The 26,915-nt window shown below is 41.4% G+C and overlaps 2 protein-coding genes across 4 annotated transcripts in view; both read left to right on the top strand.

Annotated features, from left to right (window-relative positions):
• Window positions 1–11,962, top strand: part of TBC1D2B (TBC1 domain family member 2B) — a 31,789-nt gene extending 19,827 nt beyond the window's left edge. For both annotated transcript variants that reach the window (XM_058846854.1, XM_058846855.1), the window contains exons 7-13: window positions 573–683; window positions 1,620–1,813; window positions 2,813–3,307; window positions 4,227–4,344; window positions 5,054–5,239; window positions 5,585–5,706; window positions 8,181–11,962. In XM_058846854.1, coding sequence (XP_058702837.1) covers window positions 573–683; window positions 1,620–1,813; window positions 2,813–3,307; window positions 4,227–4,344; window positions 5,054–5,239; window positions 5,585–5,706; window positions 8,181–8,376 — 1,422 coding nt within the window. In that variant the 3' untranslated portion in view covers window positions 8,377–11,962. The remainder of the gene's footprint in view (window positions 1–572; window positions 684–1,619; window positions 1,814–2,812; window positions 3,308–4,226; window positions 4,345–5,053; window positions 5,240–5,584; window positions 5,707–8,180) is intronic.
• A 174-nt stretch (window positions 11,963–12,136) lies between these two features.
• Window positions 12,137–26,915, top strand: part of DAPK2 (death associated protein kinase 2) — a 37,766-nt gene continuing 22,987 nt past the window's right edge. For both annotated transcript variants that reach the window (XM_058846927.1, XM_058846926.1), the window contains exons 1-3: window positions 12,137–12,157; window positions 15,847–15,955; window positions 21,070–21,166. In XM_058846927.1, coding sequence (XP_058702910.1) covers window positions 12,152–12,157; window positions 15,847–15,955; window positions 21,070–21,166 — 212 coding nt within the window. In that variant the 5' untranslated portion in view covers window positions 12,137–12,151. The remainder of the gene's footprint in view (window positions 12,158–15,846; window positions 15,956–21,069; window positions 21,167–26,915) is intronic.

The raw sequence follows: 26,915 nt of genomic DNA, 5'->3' as shown, positions 1-26,915 counted from the left end.
CTAGAAGTCTTGGCAGTGGTCTTGGCAGAAAGCAGACAGAGCTTGTAGATGGTGGGGAGTGTGAGAGTCCTGTGGCTGCTGGGAGGATACCTGGTGCCCTCCCAGGCTCATCTTTCAGAGGCAGTGTTTGTAGCCAGGATCTGAGTGGATTAAGCAGGGAAGTTCATTGCTAAGGATTTATCTCTCTATATGGAGGCAGATGTGAGACTTGTACTTTTAATGAGGGCTGGTGAAGGTAGTGAAAACCCAAGGGGCATTCATCCTCCCTTTTTTGTGTTGCTGTGGCCTCTGGAATAGGCTCAGCCTGCACGTGCCTGTTCTCTCTGCCTTTCTTCTGACAGCAGCCAACTGCCTTCCTCAGCAGTGGAATACTGGGAGGGATGCAGGTGAAGCACAGCACCACCCTGTGCTCCTATTTGGCATGTGTGTTTCCTTTACATGAAGTCCAAAAATAATATTTGATTTGAGCCTGATATTTTTAATTGTAAGTCCTATTAGTAGCTGCTGTTTCTATCTCTAAGGTGATCTTTGACTGACAGGCATAATCCACTTTGTTTGTTTTTTGTCAACAGGACAATCTTCAGGGTTATAAGACCCAGAATAAATTTTTAAATAAGGAGATATTGGAACTTTCTGCTCTACGAAGAAATGCAGAAGCAAGAGAGAGAGAGTGGCAGGCAAAGGTCAGCATGTTCTCACTTGGCAATGTCTAAAGCAGTTTTCCATACTTTAGCTGTAAATCTACCCAGTAAATGGAACAATTTAAATGTATTAAATATGATAGCTTAAAAAAAAGGTCCTCTCAGTCCTTATAGACCAATCTTTTTGAATGGATTCTTGAAAGAAGTAATTGCTTTTAAAATTGTGTGACCTGGTGGAACATTTTGATAACTTATGAACAAAGGTATGTACATGTCTGAAAACATTTGTTTCCTCAAAATTTAGGCTATAATGATTTTTTTTTAAAGGTCATTGACAGGATGTGTAAGGGTTTGATAGGTCACTGAGTAGAGCTTTCTCCTGAGCACAAAGGATGACTATGGTATGGTGAATGTAATTTCTGTTTGGGTGAATTTGAGTGTAGAGATGTTGCAGGTAAATAGTAAAGATTTCCAGTGCTTGGGGTTAGGGGAAATGTACTCATCTATAACTAAGGTTAGATACCTGTAGCTGTGGTTTGGTAGGCCTTGCTTGTGTTTTCTTGGAAGCCATGGACTCAGTGGCCAGGCTTAAATGCTGTATTTTTGGCACAGAGGTGTGTGTTTACAATTCTTACATGCTATTACCTAACTCATATGCCACTTAAGTTTTTCTTGTTCAAACATGCACAGAAATTCTACAATGCAACCATTTTGTTATTTTATGGTATTTCATACAATGCAGTGATAAGGTTTTCTCAGATTTTCCATATGCAAAAACACTTGTGGTAAAAAACATCTGGTCTTCTATGCTGCTTTATGTTTTCTGGTGTTAAAAAAATGGGAAAGTTAAGCTGGCTGTTCTTGACTTAGATGTTTCTAAGCAGCATAAACCAATAAAATAGCATTGAGACAGATTTTAAAAGAAATGTAGTACAAAGTAAGTGTCTGAAGATTTATATAATACATTGTTTTCTGCAGTATACCAGCTTAGAAGCCAAACTCTGCCAGATTGAAAGTAAATACTTGATCTTGCTTCAAGAAATGAAAACTCCTGTTTGTTCTGAGGATCAAAGTCCTGCTCGTGAAGTCATCACACAGTTACTGGAAGATGCCTTGAAAGTAGACTCTAGTGAACAACCAGAACAAGCATTTTTCAAACCCCACCTGGTCAGGTAGTTTGGTCCTATTAAATTAAATGTATGTGTGTCTTGGCCAGTGGGCTCTATTGTAACACTGGAAAATAGACAGTGAGGATATATTTGCAGGTTTGGGTTATTTATTGTATTTCCCTTCATTAATGAGGGAACAGTCATGAAATTTATGATTATAATTTAATAATTTTAGCTGTATAAATACGTTGTGTTGGGGAATACATCTGGTGCAAGTTGAGATGCAGACTGAGCTCTGGGTGGTCTCATCTGGAAGATAAGGGGCCATGAACTACCAATTCTTTACATAACAAGAAGCACAAGGCCTGGTGGCACCAGCCAGGTGAGGGGCACTGGGAGACACAGCAAGGACTCCGGAGGGAGGAGCAAGACTTGGAAGGCCTGGACTGTGAGGGGATAAAAGTCACGGGGTTCCTTTGTTGAGGACATTTTGTGGAACCAGCCTGGGCTGTGTGTGCACCTTGAATAAATTGTTTTATGGAGACTAAGACTCTGCCAAGGGAAGCCTGGGGTGGAGAGCTGAGAGGAAACCTGGCCTGGCTGTGAGTGTGGGGTGTGCAGGAGTCAAGTGGGGACCATCAGGGGGGCTTTGGCCCCAGCAGTGACAGTCTCTGTTGAGAGTGTGGCTGCCAGGGAGTCTTGGGAAAGGCCACACTGGGAAGTTTCACTGACACATTTATTCATTAATTGAGATACAGTATCAAACTCAGATGAAGGTGTTGCTGTACAGCTGCTGAGGGGAGGGGTGCATTTCAACTCAACCATGTTGTTAAATGAATTGCTTAATTTGTGTGGTAATATATACAAGAACATGGGCACCAAGTCTTTTGTATATGGAATTGTACAAGTAATTGTTAAATGAAGAATATACTTCAGAAAAATGTTTAATAAGAACTTGAGAGCTATGGAGAGTGGCTTTGAAGTAACTTTATGGTGGGAACTTGAAAGCTTCAGGGCTACTGAACATATTTTTAAAACCTTTTCTCTTCCTCTCCATTTCAGTGAATATGATATATATGGTTTTCAGACCGTCCCTGAGGATGATGATGAGGAGAAGCTAGTAGCAAAATCACGAGCTTTGGACTTGAGATCACTTTCACTCAGTGAAAATCGAGAGATCTCCACAGGAGTGAAATGGGAAAACTATTTTGCAAGCACAATGAATAGAGAGATGATATGCTGTGTGGAACTGAAGAACCTTATTCGGTCTGGAATTCCGCATGAACACCGTTCCAAGATGTGGAAATGGTGTGTCAATCTCCATGTTAAAAAGTTCAAGGACAGTGCCATTCCTGGCTACTTCCAAACCTTGCTTCAAAAAGCTCTGGAAAAACCAAATCCTGCATCTAAACAGATTGAGTTGGATCTCTTGAGGACTTTGCCAAACAACAAACATTACTCCTCCCCAACATCTGAAGGGATCCAGAAGCTGCGAAATGTGCTGCTGGCATTTTCCTGGAGAAATCCTGATATAGGATATTGCCAAGGGCTCAACAGGTAAGATTTTTGCCAATCTTGGGTAATAACTGAGCCTTTCAAATCCCATGTATGGCAACATAGTTTTGAACAGCAGTTTGCCTTATGGGTTGTATGCTCATAATTTATAATAAACAAATAACTATCACATTTTTTAAACCAATGAAAAAAGCAGTTGACCTGGATAATAAATTTTCTTCTTTTAAAACAAGCAGAAAATAAATGCTTGAAGACTTTTTTTGTATTGTTAAGGCAACAAATTTCAGCATTTTTCACTGATGTCTTCAATCAGAATTACAGAATTTAAAGGGGATTCTTGTGTTATTCTTGTGAATTCTGATTCATTGCAGTTGGCCTTTGCCAGAATAACTTTGTTACTTGGAGATCTGTAGTAAAAGAAGGTGCTACTTGAAGCAGGTGTGTTGGTCTAACACCCTGTCTCATCCCCATGATATAGATGTCCATTTGTGCACTATTTTATGTACCAGAATAGGCTTTTGAACTTAGACCAGGTCTGTCATTTGAAATAGCACTGAAGAAGTAGTAGAACAGAAGCAGTGAGTAATGTGGTAGATGTGGTGAGGTGGTAGTAGTAGCAGTAGTAGTAATGTGGGAACTTCCACCTAACACCCTTAGAATAAACATCTCCTTTCTGTACTAGACTCTGTGTTAGAGAGCTCTTAAAATTGGAAACACCAACACTTCAAGAAATTTTTAGAGCAAGTTTTTGCCTTTTTCTGTCTTCTGAATAAAATACTTGGTGTGGCTGAGAAGGCATGGCTTTGCCCCATCTTAAACTTCATTAAGTTTTACTGTTCAGTGCTCTGCTGTTAATACATTTATCTCTGCTGAACAGAAACAAATATTTTACACTAATGTTTCTTGATATTTATTTCTGATACTATAATAATACTTTCCTCCAAATAAACCCTGTTTTTAGGTTGGTAGCAATTGCACTTCTGTACTTGGAACAGGAAGATGCTTTTTGGTGTCTAGTAACAATAGTGGAAGTTTTCATGCCCCGTGATTATTATACTAAGACACTGCTGGGATCCCAGGTATGTGCTCTGCTCTGATAAAGCCTGGTCATGTAAACTGCAGCCAGTCAAAAGCTTTCCTCTGCAACTGTCTGATAGGGCTCTTTGGAAGAGGATGGGAGTGGAATTGACAGGTGTGGGTTCCAGGCACCAGGACTCTTGTTTGGACAAGGACTTTAACAGTGAGATAGTTGTTCAGTTGTCCTGCTCGGAGCTGCAGTCCTTTACCCCTCTTTTCATTGATAGCTTCCCAACCCTGAGCTGTGTTATTCTTTTCCTCACATCTGGGGGCATGGTGATGCTGGACTCTGGGGGAGGGCAGGGTGAGAATGCATTTGCAGTGCTTTGGGCAGTAGTCAGTGTAGCATTCCTGCTTCCAGGTGTTGCTCTGGTCCAGGCTGCCTCCTCCAGCCAAGTGTTTGCCCAGCATGTTCTCTGCTCCTGTGCTCTTGCACCAGTGCAGCACTGGTGACCAGTACTAGAAACAGTCCCCCTGTGTGTGAGGAGCCCTGTGAGACCGGGGCTGGGTTTAGAAGCAGACAAGGGAAATGTGCAGTGGGGTAGCTGTGTGTGCTTTGGGTGGATCTAGCTTGGAAGTGTGAACTAGACATTCCTGGGTTTCCTGGTTACTTCTGGAAAAACTTGCACTTACAGATTGGTAACAGCCTTGCTCTAAATGATGTGCTGGAAAATTTGAACAATAACAACACCCTATTTGTCATCTCTTTAGGTTGATCAGCGAGTGTTTAAGGATTTATTGAGTGAAAAGCTTCCACGACTACATGCTCATTTTGAACAATATAAAGTTGATTATACTCTCATCACTTTCAACTGGTTTCTTGTGGTTTTTGTGGACAGTGTTGTTAGTGACATCCTTTTCAAAATCTGGGACTCCTTCCTCTATGAGGGACCAAAGGTGAACTGAATGGGCTGATTTGTTCATTTGTTACCTGATAACAAAGTTCTGTGGTGTTACTGAGTGCAGGGTTAAAGAAAGGTTGTTTGCAAAACTCCTGTCAGTTAAAAGGACTGGTAGGAAAAAAAACAAGGGAGGAACTGTGCATAAATAACCATTCAAAACATTTTCCAGCTTTTGGAAATAGGGGCTGGGGCAGGGAAGGTAGATAGAGGGAGATGTGATGAGAAGGCTCAAGTGCAGCCTGTGCATGAGGAACTCTTGTTGGGAGTTTGTAAAGATGATAATGAGACTCAGTGTATTCTGTACCTACAAAGCACTAAATATTGTATGTGTTTTTATCAGGTAATATTCCGATTTGCCCTGGCACTATTTAAGTACAAAGAAGAGGAAATCTTAAAACTGCAAGATTCAATGTCTATTTTCAAGTACCTTCGCTATTTCACACGCACCATCCTTGATGCCAGGTGAGTAACTCACACTGGGGTGGCACTGAAGGACTTTTAGTGAGCCATGGGAGATGTCTGTCTTGTGGCTTTGGTGTTGTTTTCATCTAGATCCTAATTCAGACATAAAGCAACTAGAGATGCAGCCAACTGCTAGGATTTGTCACGAGCACTTTTATCTAGCAGAGACAAATCAGAAGTGATGTAGGTTTAAATAGTAATTTTTGTGTGTGAATGAGATTACCTTGTTTAGATGTTGTATCATGGTAGCAACACATCTGAATTTTAACCATAGGTGAAGTTTTTCCTCTGCATTACAGATGTAACTTGTTAGTAAAATATTTTATGACAAATAAAAGTATATCCTGGCTCAAGCATTAAAGATGTGAGCTGTGTCCCCCTTATGCATGGTTAATGCACAGGCTCCTGCCACATAGTTCCAGCTGATTTTAAGATAAACTTGGAAGCAGAGAATAAGACCAGAAAAGTATCTAATTTGTATTTCAGTCTTTGCATAGGACTTACAGTTGGTAAATTAGTGTTTAGATTCCTGGTTTCAAGACTGTAGAGCAGCAGGTTAATCTTAAAAAGAAAAGTCATATTGGGATTGGTTTAATGTCTGAAAATGTTTTGCACATCTTTTGAAGCTCGCTAATTTTCAATTTAGAGCAAAATTGTATATTGAAATGTGAGCTGTTTCTTTTTAGCATAATAAACTCCACATCAGTTTAGGCCTAGACTTTGACTCCTGCTGCAAGAGCTTTATTATTTTTACTTACTGTGTTTTAGTTTTGACTGGAGAGAAGTTAAGGCTGAATAATCTTGTGCTCGAAAGGGATTGCTGGGATTGATGCAGAGAGAAAAAAAATCTTTTTTTTTTTTTTTTCCTTACCCAATTCAAACAAAATTTTTATAATTAATCAGAGGTGAATATTTGGCTTTCCATTCTTCTTCCACTTATGGAAACAATATCTTGATTCTCCTGTCTAAACTTTCTGGTGCTGAAATTACCTATTTTAAAGATTGCTAAAATTGCTGAATTTGGTGTTAACAAAATGAACTAATGAGGGATCACTGGGAAATGGGGAGTTCAAGTGAGGACAGAATTCAGTACATCAAAGATGCTTGGAATACAGATATGCTCTGTGCTGATCTCTAAGTCTCTGCCGTTTGGGGTTTTAAGAGTGGAAGCAGAGCAGTGCCACCTAGGGAATATGGATTTGTCTTCTAGGACTGACAGGACATGATTCAAACTGCTTGATTTCTTATTCTGCTGTGTTTGTACCAGTTTTATATCATCAACATTTGAGCAGTACCGAAGCACGCAGGATGAGTTCTTTCTTGATACGGACAAAAAATGATCCTGTTGTAGAGGGAAAATTCAGAAATATTTATTAGATTAGAATTCATGGATGTTCTGAATGAGTTTAAATCATTCTGCACGGAGTTTAAGTTCAAACTCTGTAATAAGAGAAAGGTCTCTACAGACACATGCATAATTGTATTCTAGTTACAGGATGTCATAGCTGGGTTTTTTTACAGAGCCATGGTACGTTGTGTGCAGGTAGAGAAGCTGCTGGAATATGTTCTGTGTAGAAATAGCAGGAAATCATTCCTTGATCACTCAAAAATACAAACCTACAATTAAATAAACTGTCCAAAGAAGTTTTCTTAATATTTATTTCTGATAATTGAAATAGAATAAATTAAATATTCCGGTTCCCCTTTTTCCTTAGTAAACAATGAGATGTTTTTGGGTGTAGATCAGCAATAATGATGTAGTTTGATACAGTCTTTTTGGACTGATTAGACTGACCAGTTGCTGGATTTGCTGGGACTGCAGGAGGATATGATGCAGTATGACTCTGGAAGGGGGCTGGATCCTTTGTGGTGCAATTGTGCCCTGGCAAGTTTGGCTTGACACTGGCCCAGAGGTCTCTGTGCTGCAGGTAGCAGAACCCCAGAACATTCTCACTGTGTTGGAAACTTTGGCTTGTCTGTGTTCTGCTTTATCCTTGTCCACATTTGTGTTGTCCCTGGCTTTATCTGGTCTCTTGATTGTCAGGTTATCTTGATTAACTGGAGGGCTGAGTGGCTTGGGATTGAAGGAGCTGCAGAGGGTTCTGTGGAGGAAGTTATCAGATCTGTAACGGGTAACTGGATGTACTGAGCATTCAATGCAGCCAAGGAAGCTCTGATAGCCAAGCTTATGTCTCCTGCTCAGCATTTCAAGGCGGTGATCTCTAGAGCACAGTTTACAAGTGGCTTGGGGAAACTCTTGAGCATTTGATTACACTTTATCACTTGAAATAACCTTAAGTCTGAATGCTTTATAGAAATTTCTTGAAATATTGATAGCATCTGAGACCTATCAAGTGTGAAAGAGACCAGAGATATGTGACATATGATAGAAGTCAATATAGACGAAGTTTAAAACTGATTTAAAAGCCCACCAAATATGAATTATTGTCTTCTACCATTGTGTAATCTTGCAGGAAACTGACTGCTATTGCTTTTGGAGACCTGAATCCTTTTCCATTACGCCAGATCAGGAACCGCAGGGCATATCACCTGGAGAAAGTGCGCCTGGAGCTGACGGAGCTGGAAGCCATTCGCGAGGACTTCCTGCGTGAGAGAGAGACCTGTGTAGAAAAAAGAGACCTTATTAGTGATGATGAGGAGGACAGCTGAAACTGCTTAATATAAACTGTTCCTTGGGATCATGACCAAAGTGAGAAAACCTCCAAAACACTTTATTAATCCTGTCAAACAGAATGTAAACTCATTGCATTTGGAAATATGCAGGACAGATTTTCAAATCCCAGGACTTTCAGAAATACCACTTTGTATGGAGGCCAAATAATTCTGTTTACATTTATGTTCATGGAGTCATTTGTAGAGCACTTAATATCTGTCTCCGTTTAGTCTTTTAGCTGAATTGACAGTTGTTTTCTCACAGTGCACCATTAATGCCTAAATGTGAAACAATAAGAAATGTCCATGCTCTGTTACATTCATTGCCATTCTGAGTTTAGAGGTTTTTTTATGTAATCATGTTTTTTGTAGTGCAGGCTCAATGTGAGAGGACATCATATTTCTTGGATTCAGGTTAGCTCAATCCAGCCATTCTTGAGGTCACTAACCAGAAAAGCATGGGAGGAAGATTCCTTTGTCTTTTCCTGAAGTGTCATGCAATGGATCACCAAACAGAACACTTGAATATATGTGCTCTAAAGTAAAGGTAAAATAAGTACCTAAGTACCTATTTTTGTCACTGACTGTCAAGTGTGTACTGAAACAGTGATAGCAAACATAATTTCTACTTTTCAGAGCAGCTGTGTTGATAAAGATTCTCATTAATGCAAAGGGGCTTATAGATCAAACTCTATTCCATCAATTTTATTTGTATTCACTTTTTTGATTGCAATGGTTTAAAAAGGTCACAACCAAACTCCAGGTACTATGGAAAAACGGAGCTTGTCACTGGAGTGCCATGCTTTAGGAGCTAATTTAAGAAGAAACACAGTGTTCTGTCTGCATGATTGTGGAACTATTGTACAATAGTGGTAGGGAATGGGTTCATAATACAAATATTTACCAATCAGTCAAAGGAATCTAAAGGTCACAACGTGCACGCGGGAACTGAAGATCCTTTTCCAACAGAAAAATGCAATATTCTCCTAATGTGCTCAGCCTTACTGTGAGTGTTGGATGTACTTCCTGCAAGACAGCTGTAAGGAGAAACATCTAGGCTGTTGAAATGTGCTATTTCTGCTGTTGAAATTGGTGACTAGCAGTGCTCATAAATGGTTCTGGGAAGGAGGACACCTTCTTTCTTGCTGGCTATTGTCTGGACTTTTGCAATATTTTTTCTTGAACTGTTGGATCTTCAGAATGTTGGATTGACTGTAATGTGTCATGATAAAATTAGGATTCAAATACTAGCAAATCACTGAGCTCTGGGGAAGTGGTTAATTGGCAGAAAACAAAACTAATCATTGGGAAGAGTGAAGTGCATCAAGCTTGTATTTTATGTGTTTTGTTTTTCAGAAACAGTAGTACTTTATTGGGTATAATTGTGTAATCATCTTAGTCAACTTAAGTGTGTTCGGAGAGAAATCCTGCTTCTGTTTCACAGCACTTTTAAAAAAGTTTTATTTTAGATAACAGTTGCAGCCTTCTCCAAGTAAGCATATTGTTAGTTTATATGGAAGGGAACTATTTGATCAATGAAGTTGTAACTTAGAGGACTAATTTTGATATAAAATTTATGCTTCCTGTATGACACATGATTTTTACCTAGCCAGAAAATCTTTGCCAATGAGGAACTGATGGTGTGATCATATTAATTTATATATTATTAGTCTTCAAAAATGTCCCCTACATTTGTCTGTGGTAAGCAGTAGCTGGGGATTTTTTCTAATTCCCTAGTTACTTTTGGTTGTGTACTGGAGGGCAGGGTTTTGATATTACTGCATGTACTGTATTCTTTTTCTACTTACAATCAGTATTTGAATACAAAAATGGGACCAAGTTTTCTAATTTTCTAGTTATGCTGTCTTGGTTTTGAAAGAGCTGGTCTCTAAGTCAATATGTAATGTAGGCTTTTTGTTTGTATGTTTGTTTTAATATTGTTGTAAAGTGTTAAATGAATTCTTTTTTAAGGTGAAGATCTTCCTTTCAGTGAACACAAGTGAAATAGTAAGGTGAAGAATTTACATAGTTGTACTTACCCTATTCCTACAATCTGTTTTTGTTTGGCTTTGAGACTTCACTATGAGCTAGTCCTATGACTACAGGAGGTGTTTTCAGACTGATTCCATCGAAGTGTTTGGGTTGTGAAGATAAAGCTAACTTTAAGACAATGGTTCAGGAAGTTCTGTAGCTGACAAAACAAGACCTGCAATATTACAGGACCATTTTTGTTAGAGTTTTGCTGATGGATCAGTTTGTGTGTGCATGTGTTGCTGTGTTTCATTCTATTAAGTTGTTTCCAGTTGTACAGTAAAATTAAGTAGCTCTGTTTCTTCTGCCACAGTGTGACTGTTACCCATGAATGTTAGGAACCCTGTGGAAGTTGTGTTGTCTCTGGGTATTTTGTCAGCTTGCAGATAATAAATGAGTCAATGCTGTTACGCTCAAGTTTCCAGCAAGCTGTTGGCTTCATTTTGTTAAGTCTTGTTACTGGTTTAGTAAGAGCTAAAAGGTCAAAAAATTGCAGAGGCTTCTCACCTTTGGCCACTAGAAGTCTCTGTGGAACAAAAATAAGATGCGTATAGCAGGAAATAACATCAGGGGCACTTGCCTTGCTTGCTGTTGCAAATGTCGTTGTGTGACTTAAGATTTCTAGGGGTGCTTAAATCTGCTTACCTTGGGGAGTAGTAACTCATTAGAGACATGCAGGATACACAGGCAGTATTTAATCCTGATGAAACCAGGCCAAAATACACTGTGCCTCAGTTGTCTGCCAAAGCTGAACTGCATGGAGCCCAAGAGTTTGTGTTTGTGTGAGAACTTCTGAAGTGGTGCATGAGGTTCACCATTCATGCCAGCCAGATAGGGGGCAGTTGACCTGTTCATGCACACAACAACTGCCAAGATGGTAATTTAACTTCAAGGCCTTGCACGTAACATGCAAAGAGTTCCCCATACATGGTTCCCAGAATATGTGATACAACCCAGACCACTAAGTTGCATCATGCAGAATATTCCTCTATCTCTATTCATGTGTGCATGGCTTCCAAGTGAAACTTTTCATTAGAGGGTCTATAATCTTCTATTAAATAGGCAAAAAATTGGTGCACTACGCCTCTAGTTATTAGAACTGCACAGTATTTCAGCTTGACCTGTACATATGTACAGGTAGTGTTATCATCCAGTGTTATCACATTGTTTGGTGTTCTTTTTACCACCTGTGTAATCAATAAAAATGATTTTTCTGTTGTTCCCTTCAGTGTCTTCTGTGAGAGATTCTCCCCTTTCCCTCAGTGTTTATAAACATGGTATTTCAGCAAAAAGGAAAGAGGTTTTTTTTCCTTAAAAGACATCAAACATGAATGAATGGTCTTAAATTTGACAGTTGTATGTTCAGACACATAACTGAGAAACGGAAAATTGATTAATTTAATGAAATTGTGTAGCTGTTTAAGTGACTGTTCCCTTAAGTGCCATGTTAAAAATCAGCAATATGCGGTACAAGAAATTTGAATCACAAACAAAAGTGATACTATCTTCACAAAGATTGATGTAAAGAAAAAATAAATTGTTTATTGCTTTATATATTGCTCTGGTTCTTCCTTTTTTTTTTCCCCTGTAACAGATGGAAATATCTGCAGGTGTCATCAGAACAAGCCAGTGGTAGAGCTTGTATTTTTGGCTGATAATGGAGTTTGAGAGAATCTCTATAAAGGAACATACATGTAAATTTGGCTTTGAAGCATGAAGATGTGAACCATAGACATGTTGCATGCAGGTGATGCTGACTGGGTAAGCTTGTCATTGGTATCCTTTATCTTTGGGAGAAGAGGAAGAAATGAGACAAAATTTGCATGAGCATTCACAGGCATTTTCAGAGTTCACACACTTTCTGGGAAACATATTTGTATAATATCTCCTGACACCCCAAAAACTTCTTTAGGAGGCTTGGTACTGATGTTCTGACAGTCTTTTGTAGTAAAATAAATAATTTCAGCTGTTTTGAAAATTTAACCAAACTCAATTAATTTGGAAATCAAGTCTCAATATCTTTCAGATATGAATTTTACATTTTGGAATTGATTCCCTTAAAGAGGTTTGAATACCTCAGCTAATTCAGCTACGTAACTTAATAGCTTAATGTAAGGGAGGAAAAAATAAGAGTTGGGCCATGACTGTAATTGCATATCCAAGCATGTCTTTCATAGCAGAGGTGAATAGTGCACAGTTCTTGTCCTCTGTCTCTGCTACAGAATGACAAGCTGTTATAGGAGTAGATATTGGCACAGCTGGAAATCTATTCCAAGGGGTTACAAAACAGGATAGAGATCATCAGTTGAGGCAGAACACAACTATGGCCTAAAGACCTTGTGTCCTGTTTACTGAAAGTTTATAGTCAGAGAAATAAACAGAAAATTCTGGGAAGAGAGTGCATGGGGAGCAATGTCCTCACTTGGATACTTGGCATGCTTAGCTTGAGTAGGTTGTACAGCTGCTGGGGCCTGTAAAGAACAGCTGAGACTCCCATTTGCTCCTTGGAACTAAGCTTGAAGCATCTGCTCTCATTGGGATTGCAATAAGGGTGTGAGTATGGCTGATGTATGTTAAAAACCTGGTTCCTAAGAAATGCATAACTTAGGATAAACACAGCTGGCATACTCTGAACCAAGACCAAATACCTGCAGTCTCTCTATGCTCTGGGTGCCTCAGAGATGCAGAGAACACACTGAATCTGCTGGTATTACAAGGTATCAGGTGTTCCTTCTTTGGGATTTTCAGAAGTGCTAAGCATAGCTTCCTTATCTGCAGCTCCCTGACCTCAACAGAAAGCAGAATCCATGTAGTGCTGGAGCATTAAGAATTCCCACAGATGAAATATGTTCCCTCAGATAATGCAAAGGAAGGGTGTGCTCTGCCTTGGAAACTTCCCCCCTAGAAAATAAGGTAGAAGGTTAAATCAGTAGTTAGCAGAGTGGTATTTGCACTGTGATGATCTGCTGGAAAAGCTGCAGTTGTCCACAGTTCAAGGATACCCACCTGTAGTGGCAGCTTTTCAGAGCATGAGACTAGAAAGCAAAATGCAGGACTATATACTTGGTATAAATGATAAAATAGTGTTGGCTTCCACATTCATAGATTAGCTTTTTGCATCACAAGTATTTTGATATAGTACAACTTATGCTTACTTTTAACTGCTTTATATAATCTGTCAGTTTATGTATGCATTGTACAGTTCATATGAATAGTAGTATAATAAATATATTATAGGCCTTAGCAAAATGTTAAAAGAGAGACTAAAATATTTCTATGTAGCGAATTCAGAGAATCGTGTAAAGTAATAATAAGGCAACAGTGACAAGAAACAGAGCATAAGCTGGGAAGGATTTATCGACTATCAGTTCTGTCAGGGATGGTGAACCAACAAGATAAAACTACAGGAAGAAATAAAATATATGGACCTAATTTACAGAACACCCTGCAGACAAGTCAGGGCTTAAAACCAAATGAGAGTTCCTAGAACATCAAAAACTCAAAGGAAGGTTTGAATAATGTATAAGCTAATGAATATGCATGTAACCCCAGCAATGTAACCATATTTAGAGAACAGGATTTTAAGCTACCTCTGTGCTCTTTGGCCATTTGCCAAAAGCACCCCAGCACTGGAATATTTCATCCTTTATAAAACTAAAAATTCTAAAGAGTGAACTCTGTTTTTCACATACTGAATGTGATTTTAAAAACCACAGTTATTAAAAATACATACCTCCAGTAATTAAAACATTCAATGCTAGAATATTCCTGGTAAATTAAGATGCCTTTGGCTAACTAAGATTCCCTCAGTCTTGAGCAGCTGCATCCTGCCTTTGTCTCTCAAATGCAGTGTACCTTTGGTGTGTACAAACCAACTAGGTTGTGCAGGGAGTTGCCCCTGAGATGTCAAGTTTGAGCTGATGGATGGAATCAGTGATGTCTTCAGGCACTGTGATTGGTGATTAAACTGTGGAATAAGTTATTTGCCTGTTTTATGAAATGCAGGTGTTGTTTTTGTGGTTTTTAATCCTGGAACTCCCCCTTTGGAACATAAGGTATGAGTTTCCTACTTTGTCACTTCTAAAGGAAGCTGGTAAATGCATGGCTGCAGTGTTTGCCTGGTGCTGCCCACTTGAAACACTGCTCAGGTTTGAGTTTTCTGTTCTTGTCCTGTATGCAGATAAAGGCTTTTACCTTCATCCAAAGATGTTACAAAGAAGTCTTAAGGTAGTGTTTCAAGGGTGAATAACAGAACCATGAAAGAACAACCTCCTAATTAGGCAGAACCTGTATTTGAGCTTACAAGCCCTATGGACGTGGCAGCAGGGGTGGGATTAAATACCTTTGCTGCTCTTGGAAACCTTTATTCAAAGTGAGGTTATTCTGGGTCCATGAGGCAGTGCCAGACTCAACCTGCTCGCTCACCATGCCACAGAGTGGGCTGCTCTCAGGAGTAAAAACTCCAGGTGCAGCTTAGCTAGGTTAGAGGCTCTACAGCACAGGAATAGTTGGAGTACCAAAGGTGGAGGTAAAGACGAGGGAGAGGTCATTTGTATAGGTTCCAGAAAGGATTTATTCTTCTATAGAGCCCAGGAATGAAAGACAATAAACAAAGCTGTGCAAGGGTTTAAATAGGGGGGGGTCTCAAAGGGAGAGTACAATTTCCAACCAATAAAGAGTACACAGGGGAAGATCCCAGGGTGGGATATACAGTTAACCAACTAATAGGGGAGCACAAGAAGAGGGAACAATTTAAACAAACCAATAGGGCAGCAAAGATTAGGGGATTTCCAAAGCAGGGCCAGGTACAAAAAGGGGGATTGACAAGGAACTTTCTGGACCAAGGAGCTGGTATAGAGGGGAATTGACAGGTAGTGGGAGGAGGAACAGGGAAATTTTGTGGACAGGTTTTCTGAGCCTGAGAGAGTTTCAGTCTGTCAGGGGCTCATCTGTTCCCAGGGGGATAGTTCCTGGGGACAGTTTTCTCTCCAGGATTGTGTTATTGTAAATAGATTATATTTCTCCAAACAATACTGAACAGATGTTCTTGGTGAGTTTTCTCTGGTCCCACCAATGGGGTGTTGTTCCTTCTACCAATCAGGGTAACCTGGTGGGAGAATCTTTATAAGGGTTGAGAAAACCCTGAAATAAAGGCTTTCTTTGCCTCACAAAGCAGCTCTGTGTGTCAGATTATCTGAAGAATCCTCAATGCATCGTGTCCATCAGTGACAAACTTTCTGGATATAGGGGTAGGTCTAGGGAAGATAGACATCTAGGTAGGAATGTACAGCTTAACAATATAGGGGGGAATGGAACAAACCATTTGTAAATGAAATACGCTACAACATAACAAAACACAGGTCTAGGGAGAGCTTGACTCAATTTCCAAAGCAGTTGTAGTCTCTCAGGGTGTTTTATTTTGCTCCTTCCTTGCAGCTAGGAGCAAACAAAAGCAGTAGCCTTCCTCATGTGCCCTTTGCTCTGAGAATTTTGAAGTATGACTGCTGTGACTTCCACGTGATCATATCCCATTGTAAAACAAAAGGTGAGAAATTAAATATATTTATTTCCCTTTGAGAGAGAGTTCTGAATGCTTCTACTGCCATTTGAAATATTTACTATTGCTCCCATTTCCTGTCCTCCACCCTGTGTAGTATCAGATGCAGCCACTTTCCTTTTGGACTTGGAAGAGCTGGGTGGAACTCTTGGGCTGTGGACACCACTCCCAGCGCAGGCAATCAAGGGCACAGTTCAGTCCTCTTGACTTGGGACAAGCCAAGTTTCTTTTTAACTGTGGTAATAGAGAGCACTGCCTTTAGGTACTTGCCTGAAACAAAACCACTCTTAAATTTATCTTTCTTCACACCTTACTGCACAGAAGAACATCCTGCTTATTTGTGTATGATAATTTGCCATTGTGTTACATTAATCATATAGAGGTTTGGAAGTGAAGGCAATTTATTTTGAAGGTGTGAACAACCCTACATCATTTCTCATTAGCAAATGATGGATATTAACCTGCCTCAAAGAAATGTACAGACTACTAAGAGTGTTTACTGCAGTTACTGTGTGCCAAATAAAGCCAGAGAAAATCTAGTTTTACAGGTTTTGGGGATGTCATTATGATAGGAGAGTGAACAGATGAAGGATGCCATGGTTGGAAGCCAGCTCTGGGGCTGTGGCAGCTTGGGAAGCAGGATGGCAGAGGTTTGTTAGAGTGCATGTGAAGGCAGCTGGAGCTGCACAGTGAGGTCTGGGAGCCTGTGCTATTCTTTATCACAGTGGTCTCTTGAAACAATGGGCAATTTCACTGGGTAACAGTGAGTTTGAGACCACGCAGTAGCCAATCTGGGTTTGTGTTTCAGCTTGTATAGAATACAGAAACAAAGCTTATACAACTTAAGTGCCTCTCAATTGGATTTGCCTCCTCAGTCTTATTTTCTTGGTATTGCCTCCACGTATCCTGTATCTACTAAAGCAAGGAAATGGGATTCTACATCTCAGATGTTTCCCAGTCAGCCCGGGTGAGCTGGAAGGCTTTGAACTGGCCCCGTTTGAGGCATCTGCATCCCATCAGGGACAGTGCAGGGCTGGCACAGCCGGGGTGGTGCCGGGTGTCCCGGAGGCTGTATCGGCTCCAGACAGGATTGCTGAGGCCGGGGGGATTGCCCCATGCCCCTGCGGCCAGCCCGGCACCGCCCGCCCGCTCCTCACGGGGCTGCCCTGGGCGGAGCGTGGAGCCAGGCGCCTCCCTCAGCCGACCGGGCCCCGGGGCTGCTCCGGCCGGCGCGGCCCCTCCGCCCTCAGCCCCCGCCCGCTCCGGCCCGACCCTGCGCCCCAGGGAGCCCGGCGGACGCGGTAAGCCCCCTCAGTCCCCTCAGCTGGCAGCGCCTCCGCAGCTTCCCCTGTCCGTGTTCCTCTGGGTCCGTCACTTGCGCTGAGTCGCCCTCACGGCGCTCCCGCTCCGTGTCCTGCCTGTGCCGCGGTTCAGGGGCTGAGGTGTCGCGGCTGTGCAGCCCCTCTGGCCGGGCAGCTCCGGGGCCTGCGGCCGGTCCCTCCCGCGGGGCTGCCGGGGTACGAACCCCTGGCCTCTTCACGGTGTCTGCGCTGGCTCTGTGAGTGCCCGCAGCCGCCAGCCGGGGGGAAAGGCAGCTCCCCACAGCACCCCCGCCACGGGCAGCTGTATCCCCGAGCAGGTCCCACAGGGCCCGGGCAATGCAGCGGTTCCACGGGTGCCCCTGTTGGTGCCACACACCGCTCGCTCTGGCGCTGCTCCTGTCCGAGGCCATCGGGGACGGCTGGTCCAGGGTTCAGGCTCAGTTTGTTGTTGTATTCAGCGAATGCTGTGCAACTTCCATCATTCATCTGCAAGTTTCTTCCTGCCTTTCCCCTCAAAAAACTTCAGTTTGCTTTCTTTGCACCTGCTCCTCTGGCCGGTGAGCCGGGTGTCCTGGAACAGCACAACACGGTGGAGGGGACGGGTTTGGCCTGGCCTGCATCCTTGTGGAGAACAGTCAAGAAGGAAGATGTGAATTAGAGGGTGGAAATCTGTGGCAATTGCTCCTGCTTTGGCTGATCAGCCAAAGTGCTGATTTACACCAGCTGCAAAAAGACCAAAATGGCAATGCTCACCTGCCTAGTGTGTGAGGGAAACGCTCAGTTCTGACTCTTTTGTGAAATATCAGCGTGTTTCAGCCTTTCCTGTGCCTTTCAATTGCTTGTGTGAGAAACACAGATCGCTGAGGCGAGGTCTCCCTTGACTTTGGGGCAGTGATGTGAGTTATATGCAGCACTAATCCTTGAAGGCGCCTGAGGGACGGGGAGCAGGGTTGTGCCCGTTCCATGCCAGCGTTCCTTGCATTGCGGGCTTCCCCTGTGCCCTGAGTGTCCAGGCTGTGCTCCCACCCAGCTCATCGCTCAGGCATGCCGGCCTTTGGGATCCCTGCCCTTGGCTGGCAGCTGCAATTAGCTGCAGTGCCAGTGTGGTTGGTACATATGCTTGAAGTGGAGGCTTGGAAATACAGTCTGGGGTTATTCACCACACCACTGCAGGGTAAATTTGGGAGGTCAGAAAGGGAGCTCTTGAGAGTTGGTGGCAGGAGCTCTATAATTCTATAATGGGGCTGAATTGCTCAGATGCTGGATGTGTTTTGTGTAGTAGTAGTAATTGAAAGTATATTAAAAGTAAAGAAAGTAAAAATACCTGTATTACAGCTAGTAATTATTAACTCAATTTCCTGGCAGAAGTATATTTGTTTTCTGATAGGAAAATGTTTCAGTGAAAGTAAGAGTTTGCTGAAATTAATAGAATTTTAAACAGTGCTACGCTTGTTTGAAAACAGAGGGTAAAACCCACTTGGGTTGTTTGGGGGTTTCTTTGCTGTTGGAATTGCTTAGTCTTTTGTGGGATAGAAGAAAAAAGAAAAAAAGGTGAAAAAAGGAATGAAAGTGAAAGAAGAAAATACTTTAATGCTTATAAAAATCTATTTAGTTTTAGCATAAAACACCAAAACTAGAAGACAATGTAACTTTGTTTAATGGGTTTGGAGTTTTGGGGTTTTCTTTCCAGATCATTAATATAAAACAGTCTGGTTTTGGTTCTGAATTGATTCTGGTCATTTTTCAGTATTATAAAACAGTTAATACGGGAAGTTTTTACTTTGGTCTGTTCTAATGGGTTTGGGATTTTGGTTTAGTGTAACTATTGTTTTGTAATATAAAAGCGTGCCACAGGGAATGATGCATTCATTCAACAAACATGCAGTTTGGCAAAGGGTTTAATGATTCAGTTTATGTCAGGTGTATTTGAGAAAGTCAGATTATTCAGCTGTTACCTCAGTCACTTGAAACTGGTTTCCTTAGGACAGAAGAAACACTAAGGAAAAAAAATGCAAGGCTGTTGGCAAGGGAAGTGCTCCAACAGTTTTGTTCTCACCTCTGATTTCTGTATTCTGCTCTTGTTCACTGGTGGGTGGATATTTATCATGGGTTTGACATGTATAAACCAGTCAGTGATTGTCACATAATTTGTTAATGACAGGCTAATAACTTACCTGTGCAGGGAAAACTTCATTACAGGGGAGAAATAGAACTCCTCTTGAGAGGGATTCTGTCACTCTCTACAGAAGAATGGGTTTCTGTAGATTGATGTAAGACAAGCTGCACTAAAAAGGGCCCTTCTGTACTGCAATAAGAATGTCTTTATCCAGGGATTGTACTGATATTAAGTATGTGTGTATAAATATATGCTGGAAACTGTGATTTCTTAGGGTAAATATGATCCTATTTTATGGTTGGGCAGAGTTTAGGAAGAATGTTAAGAGATGAGGCAGGACATGTTTCTAGTGCCTGAAAGTTTCTAGTGCCTGAAACTGCCATCTCAGAGCCTGTATCCTATTTCTGAGTTTGTTACAGCTTTGTTTCATGTCTGTAGTAAAACTATTCACACAGGATAAGCAGTACTTTGCTACCTTGTGGTATTTGGCCTATGTTAAGGAGAGTTGGATACAGCAATAAAAGGTGATTATGTGAGAACTTCTATTTCAGATGAATTTTAAGTGTGTGAAGGTTATCTTTTGTTGGCTTACCCCCTTATGCTGTGCCAATGGCAGTTGCTTTGGGTCATCAAGTGTTTGATCTATTTTGGGCATTTGCTAAGTGTGATTGTTGAGTGAAAGCCAGGGAGAGATATCTGTGGAAGGCAGGATAGGATAACATGAAGTGATAAGTCATGGGAAACACCAGTGCATCAGAGGTACCACTAGGGGTCTGAACACTCTGCAACAGCTTTGTCCTCAGCCTTTTAAAGCAAGGCTCCGGGCTTGGATGGGATGGGTCCTTTGTGGGAGATTTAACTTACTGTCACAGTTCTGATGTATAACTGAAATACTCCTCATCATCTGACAGTGGTGCAGCTGTGGCTCTAAGTGTTGATGTAGCAGCTCTTCTGCTTGACATAAAGAAGTCAAGAACTTTTTCTCCATAAAATATATATTTATGTGGAAGTGCTAGGAGACTTTCTGTTCCTTTGAAGTAATAGAAGGAGAGTGTTTGGAAAGGAATTGATACTCAACATGCCACCCATGTATTAGAAGACAGCGGTTTGTAAAAAGGGCTGGGGCAAACAAAGCAACCAATCTTTTTTCTGAGATGAGTGAATGATGGCAGCTTGGGTGTGTATTGAGGAATTGTTAGATTTTTACATTGTATTTTCTTCTTACATTACCTGCTTTTGCTGGAGAAAAATCTTCAATTTGTATGCCTTTCAGTTTGACAGGAATACTGCAATCGCTCTTGGATACTTAGTCCTGTTTTATGGGTCTGCTGAATCTTCTTGCAACACTGAATTGAACTTATTTCTAAAGGATCAAAACAGAGCTTTGTTTGCTTGTGAAATATGCTTTACAATATGCACCAGTCAGATGCCAATGACTGCAATTTAAAAATATGCAGGAGCTGTATAGAGATATAAAACCTGTAAGTCCCCAGTGCATCTGAAGGAAGCAGCGTAGTGGATTCATAGAGCAAAGCACATTATATTGACAAGATATGCTGTTGGGTGTAGAGATGTGTGAGAATAACAATATGTCTCAATGTAGTGTTATGGAGACTTAGGCTCTTGCAAGATGTAATGAATGTCATTCTTCATTAATATTCTAGTTGCATCATCCTTGAGCATCAATGAAAGACCAAGTATGGCTCTCTTCAAGCAACAGAAGGTGGAGGACGTTTACGAAATTGAGGAAGAGCTGGGAAGGTAAGGTCATACTGGTGACACCACATGATTCTAAAGGCTGACACGTGGGGATATTTGCTTCTTCCTTCTGCATGATAGCCTAGATCAGTTACAATATATAGCAATAAAACACACACCTTGACAAAGACTGCACTTTGGATGGGATTTTTTTGGTAGTTTTTTGGGTTTTTTCTTTAGATTAAATATGCTAACTGTTTTTCCTGTTCCTTTACTTGCAACTAGGACAACAAAAGGTATGTTTGCATTATATTTTGTAGATACGTGTCACCTGTGTCCATGCTTTAGACTTCAGTTCTGGTGCCCATTCTCTGAGCCAGCTGGGAAGCAGGAGCTTGTGGTGCTGTCCACAGACACTTTTACTTGTCCTGTTGTTTTGAGCAGCACTCCACAGCACTGTTGTTCTCAGCTAGCTCTAAGCACTGGCATCATATGTTCATTTGTGCCTGCAAAAAAAAGGCTTTACCTCTCAAATCTTCAGCTGGACTGGTTAATGCTTGTATACAGCTTTTAATGTATAAAGGTTTATCCACAGGTGTGTAATTACCAACTGTTACCGTGCTTAACCATGAGCACCTGCTTAAACACTGCTGGGTTTGTGGACTGGACACCCCAGGACTCCCAGTTAATGAGCAACATACAGTGCTCTGGGTGAGGATGGCTGGTTTCCATTCAGTGTCCAACCCTCTAATGCTTTCATCTTTATATGCAAATAAATAAATTAGGGCTATACACAGGTTGGCTTCTTTCCCAATGTCTGGCAGTTGTTTTTGATAAATGATAAATGAGTGTGTATGTGCCATCACCCTTTTTTAAGGGCCAGTAATGGGTTCTATTAAAACACTTCAGTTGATGCTGTGTCCCTGCTGATTTTTTTTTTCACTTTCAGCTATTTCATCTTTAGAGTTATTGAGAAGACTTCTTTTAAAGGGAGAGGGGTTGAGGTTTGTTTGTTTGTTTATTTGTTTTCCATTCCCTTCCCTCTCAGGAAGGCCATAACTATTAAATTTCCTGTAACTGCTTACTCTTAAGTATTGCCTAGTACTAGTAGAGAGTATCAGTCTTACAGTGAAAACCTGACAAGAGTGAGCAGTAAAAAAAATTCAGTGTGTGTATGCGGGGTGTAAGAGGTGTGGTTTTTAACTTAGGAGGCCCGAGGTTAAACAGCCAAACTACTAAAATGAGAAACTAGAGACTGAATAGTTTATTTTTACTTTGGTTTCTAAATTGGTTTTGGGTATCTTTGGAGTTGATGAACATCATTCTCCAAGCTGATGGATACTGGGGATTTTGAATGGAGAAGTGTAGCTGAAACAATCTGGCGAAGGCTGGCCATTGCTGCTTGAATCAGCCTGAGAGGCTGGTCAAGGTTTGTGTGGTCACAGCAGGCCTCCTCCTCTCCAGGCTGCAGGTATAATGTCACACTGTCTTTGTCAGTGTGTTTTCACTTTCAAGTTTTGTGTGTTAAATGTGCAGTGTCAACTGGGTCCTCATAGCTCTTTATCTCTGAGCAGTACCTACTGATAAGGGCCAGAGACAAATGGCATCCTGCTTTGGTAGAAGGAAGTTAACATGCTGGACAGATTGCAGTGCCTGATCTTTTCCAATGCTGACCCTTAGAACCTGTAGATGCCTTTCATTAGTTCAGTTTGCAGCAAGCTTTTAGTTACTGACACATAGAGGTAGGTTAGAGGATTCATTTATTATTATTCTGGCAGCAGAAGTCAAAAAACAAATGTTTTCACACAATATCTGTGACGAATCTGCCCTGTTCTTGTCCTCCTTACTGAATTTGTCACTTCTTATGAACAAAACTAGTTGTTAACATAGGCCTAGTGCTTGTTTTAGCTGTTCATCTGTTTATCTAGCACCTGTTTATCTGAAAGTCTTTGTGCAGCTCTCAGGAAAGGATGCTCTCACCACGGGCTAGAGGCTGAACTCTGGTTTGGTGATGAAAGGAGACACTTCCTGTTTGTGCAGCATTGAGGGTGACCACAGCTAAGCTCCCCAGCTCCAGCTGTGTAAAACTCTGCACATGGAGAGTGTGGGCTGGCACAGCCCAGCCACATCATCCTCGGAATCCCTGCAGAGCTGGAAGCAGCTGGCAGGGGGCTGCCCATGCAGTTGTCTCGTGTGCCAAGGCAGGGCTGTGAGAGAAGGCGTTTTGCAGAGAAGGGGGCAGGTTTTCCATGGCTGAACCTGTGTGCCCTGACCAGCTGTTTAGCTCCAACATTCCATCAACCTTTCAAATGTTAATCTTATGCCAACCTCTGTTGCTCAATTTCTCCAAAGGGTACACACAGGGAGCAATCTGTCAGGCAGATGGCATTAGAGACAACTTGCTGATGGCCTTGTTCATTATAAAAGCTCTGTTTGGGAAGCTTAGCATGGCCTATGCTGAATGTGTGCATTACTTCAAATACACATAATAACTGTGTTGCTTTCCTCAAGATAGTGTCAGTCACTTTCAAGTCTGTGGGGACTGAGGTTCTCTAGCCATAGCTGAAAGGAAGCTTAAAAAAAGGACTCTCTAAAGTGAATCTAGCAAATTTCAACATTATAAAGAAATAATACGGCTTTAACAATTCAGGCTGTTTTGAGGAGGGTCCTGGCCTAAGCTATTTGCAGGGATGTTAAAAGCATGCCAAATCAGTGGAAATACTCCTTGAAAAATGTGAGGAAGCGAAGACTAGCTTTTCTTCTGGGGAATAGGCAGCAGGTCAGATACGAATAATTGCTGGTTCTTGTGGCAAGAGAAGTGATGGCTGAAGACAACCAAGAATGAAAAGTCTTAAATCAAGGGCAGAGTAGGCCCAGAGAAAGAAGAACTGCCCTGCTGAGCTAGGGATATAGTTTCCAGGAAAGTGACAGCAATGAAGTTCACTGGAAAGCCTTTAATATAATATTTCAATTGTTGTTTAGTTGTGTGTTGGGTAGTTCTGGCTTGCTGAACAAAAAGTGTTGTGTGCACATGCAGGAGCTTTTTCCAACTGTACTAGCAAACTCTGATGCTGGTGGTAGGTAGTGGAATTTGAGATGTGCAGTGTGATTTATAAAAGGATGTACCATAGAGTCATTAATCTATTACCTAAATGTGGTGCCAGCCAGGCTGTGAGAGCTGATGACATTTGTGACTTATGGGCAGTGTCACTGTTATGTGTCAAGCTGGGGCTGAGGGTAGGAAGTGTCATGGAGCTTTTCCCAGAGTGTTTTGTGACAGTGCCCATTGAGAAAGTGTGTTCCTGCAGGGTGGTGTGTTCCTGGCACTGATATCCTGGGCCAGTGTCCTGCTCCTGCAGTTCAGCCCTGCCTCATGCAAGGGCTCACACTTAACAGAAAAACAGACAAACCTTGGAGTGATATTTCTGGGCATGGAAGTCTCCCCCTTTCCTTCACTGCTGTCTTTTCACTGTAGGAAAGGGGCTCTGCCTTCCTCCACCGTGGGGGCCAGCCTTACCACCTGCCACTCCAGTTTCTTGCCTGTCTCAGTAACTGGGCTCTATGCTCATCCCTCATCTGCTGGGCCAGTCAACACCTTCAGGCAGAAAATAATCACTGTGATTTCTGTTGATTAATTTGGGCATAATTAAGCCTCCAGTTTCTCAGCCCCTGATGACCTGAGCTGTGGTTTCATGGTTAAAGCCGAGCTAAATCTTTCCTCAGTGGCTTGTTATGCCTCCTGTAGTTCCCTATCTCCAGCTACAAGTTCTTGTTTCCTCTCTGCTTGTGTGTGGAGGATCAACTCTGGGAGAGGAGAATCCCCGTTTTCTGGGTGAAACTTTAATGGACAGCAAATGTAGCATTTTACCAGTGATAATGGGACCTTGGAGCCTGGCACAAGTTCTGACAGTGTAACTAGGTGTTTGTTTATGTAGTGGAAAGAAAAAGCAGAGATAACCCAGGTATTCCTTGTAGGGCAGGAGCCTGGAAATCTAGGATACAAAAGTCATGGCCCCCAGCTAGTTGGATTCTCCCTGCTAAACAGAAGGCTGTGGTTGCAGCTGGGAAAGTTGCCCTTAATTATTACACCACACAATATCTTCATACCAGGAATGTTTTGGTCTAACTGTAGAAATTGCTCAGTACTGTGCTTTCTCAGACATGAACTTTAACTGTTCTTTGAATAGTTTGCACTTTGAATTAGTTCTTTAAATTTTGAAGAATAACTTTGGATTATTTTATCTTACAACACACACAGAGCAGGTCTTTGTGTTTGATGCAAAATGTTAGTTCAATTCCTGAGGACTACCCAGGTCCTCAGAACCAGCACTTCTGTTAATGTTTCTTGTTCCAAATCTTCTAAGTCATGTTTCATGTATGTGAATCTTCTGCTGAAACAGTTTTGGCATCTGGTACAGTCACTGTTCCTGATTTTTTTTCTTTTTAGTTCCTCTAGCAGGTTTCCCTATTAGTTTTCAGTGCTACTTTAACTGTTTCCAAAATAAAATATTTGTTTCAGAAAGTGCAGAGAAGATGAAAAGTTTTGTTTGTTTTTTTCCTAATAACAAAGTTGCTCTACCTACAGTAACAGAGAAGAGCTGGCCTCAGCCTTACTTTGTAATAAAGTCACGCATTCCTTATCATCAGCATCCACCTTGATAATGGAAATGATCTCAGTGTTTCTTCTTAGTCCATGTTTGGCTTTGAGAGTGTAATTAGAGATGAAAGACCTGTGTGGTTGTGCTCACAAAGCTCAAATTTTGTAATGTATTTAACCACTGAATATTAATCTCAGGAGAAAGACATTGAATATTAATCCCAATCTTTGTTTTGCCATCTCTGTAAAAATAAAACTATTTTTTTTCCATTTTGCATTGCACTAGAAAGCAGATGGAAGTTTCAACAGCTGTGAAAATATGCTCTGTATAGTATTAATTCCATACTTTTAAAATGAAAAATATTAGTTGTGAGTCAAAATGCACATGAAACAAACATAGTGCAGCTCAAATTATAACAGTGATAAAGCACTGGACAAGCTGTTAACATCTAATGCAGAATTGAACTCACAGGTACTTGTCTGATGGTCAAGCTTAATTTATCTCAGGTAACATCTATTAATCCTTGTTAACACTCTATACCAGCAGTTTGAACCGAGGTGAAGACCTGTTGTAATAGCTGAGCAGTGAAATGGGAGTTTCAGCAACCCTTTGCAGTTTCAGCCTTAGAGATAATTTCCTAAAATCTTGAATGCAATGCCACCATTGTTTCCATCTGTTTGATACATAGGGAAGGAGAAAAGTAATTTAACTATTTGGCCACAATACTGCTCTCCTCTTACAACTCATGTACTCCTAGGTCTATTAGTCTCAGTCCATATCTAGGTTGGTTTGGACCTTTACACACACAGGTGCAGCGTGCTAACCTTCCTCATGCACATTACCTCTGCCCTGCTGTTGCTGCACATGGCGAGAGGAACAGCTTATCAGATCAGCTATTCCTGCTGAGCATGAGTCAGCTGTGACCTTCCCCGTCTCTCTGCACTCTGCTCATTGCCACTCCAAGCACTGATACTCAATCCAAAAGCTAGTTCTGATAAGCAGGGAATAAAATCTGCATTTTATTCTTCAGCTTCAGATTACACAAAAAACTTGCCAGGCTATCAGGAACTTGGCAGAACTGCTGGGCTCATGCTCTATCACTGCTGACTCTGCACCTCCAGTCCCAGGAGGAGCTGATAAGGGCCACACTGATAGTCACTGCGGGATTGGGAACTTTCCAAAAACATTGAACAGTTTCAGGAGATGCTGTTGAT

This window comes from Poecile atricapillus, chromosome 11, assembly GCF_030490865.1.
Source record: "Poecile atricapillus isolate bPoeAtr1 chromosome 11, bPoeAtr1.hap1, whole genome shotgun sequence".
Lineage (NCBI taxonomy): Eukaryota > Metazoa > Chordata > Aves > Passeriformes > Paridae > Poecile > Poecile atricapillus.
The sequence above is the reverse complement of the archived record's forward strand: the minus strand, read 5'-3'. Positions and strand labels throughout refer to the sequence as shown.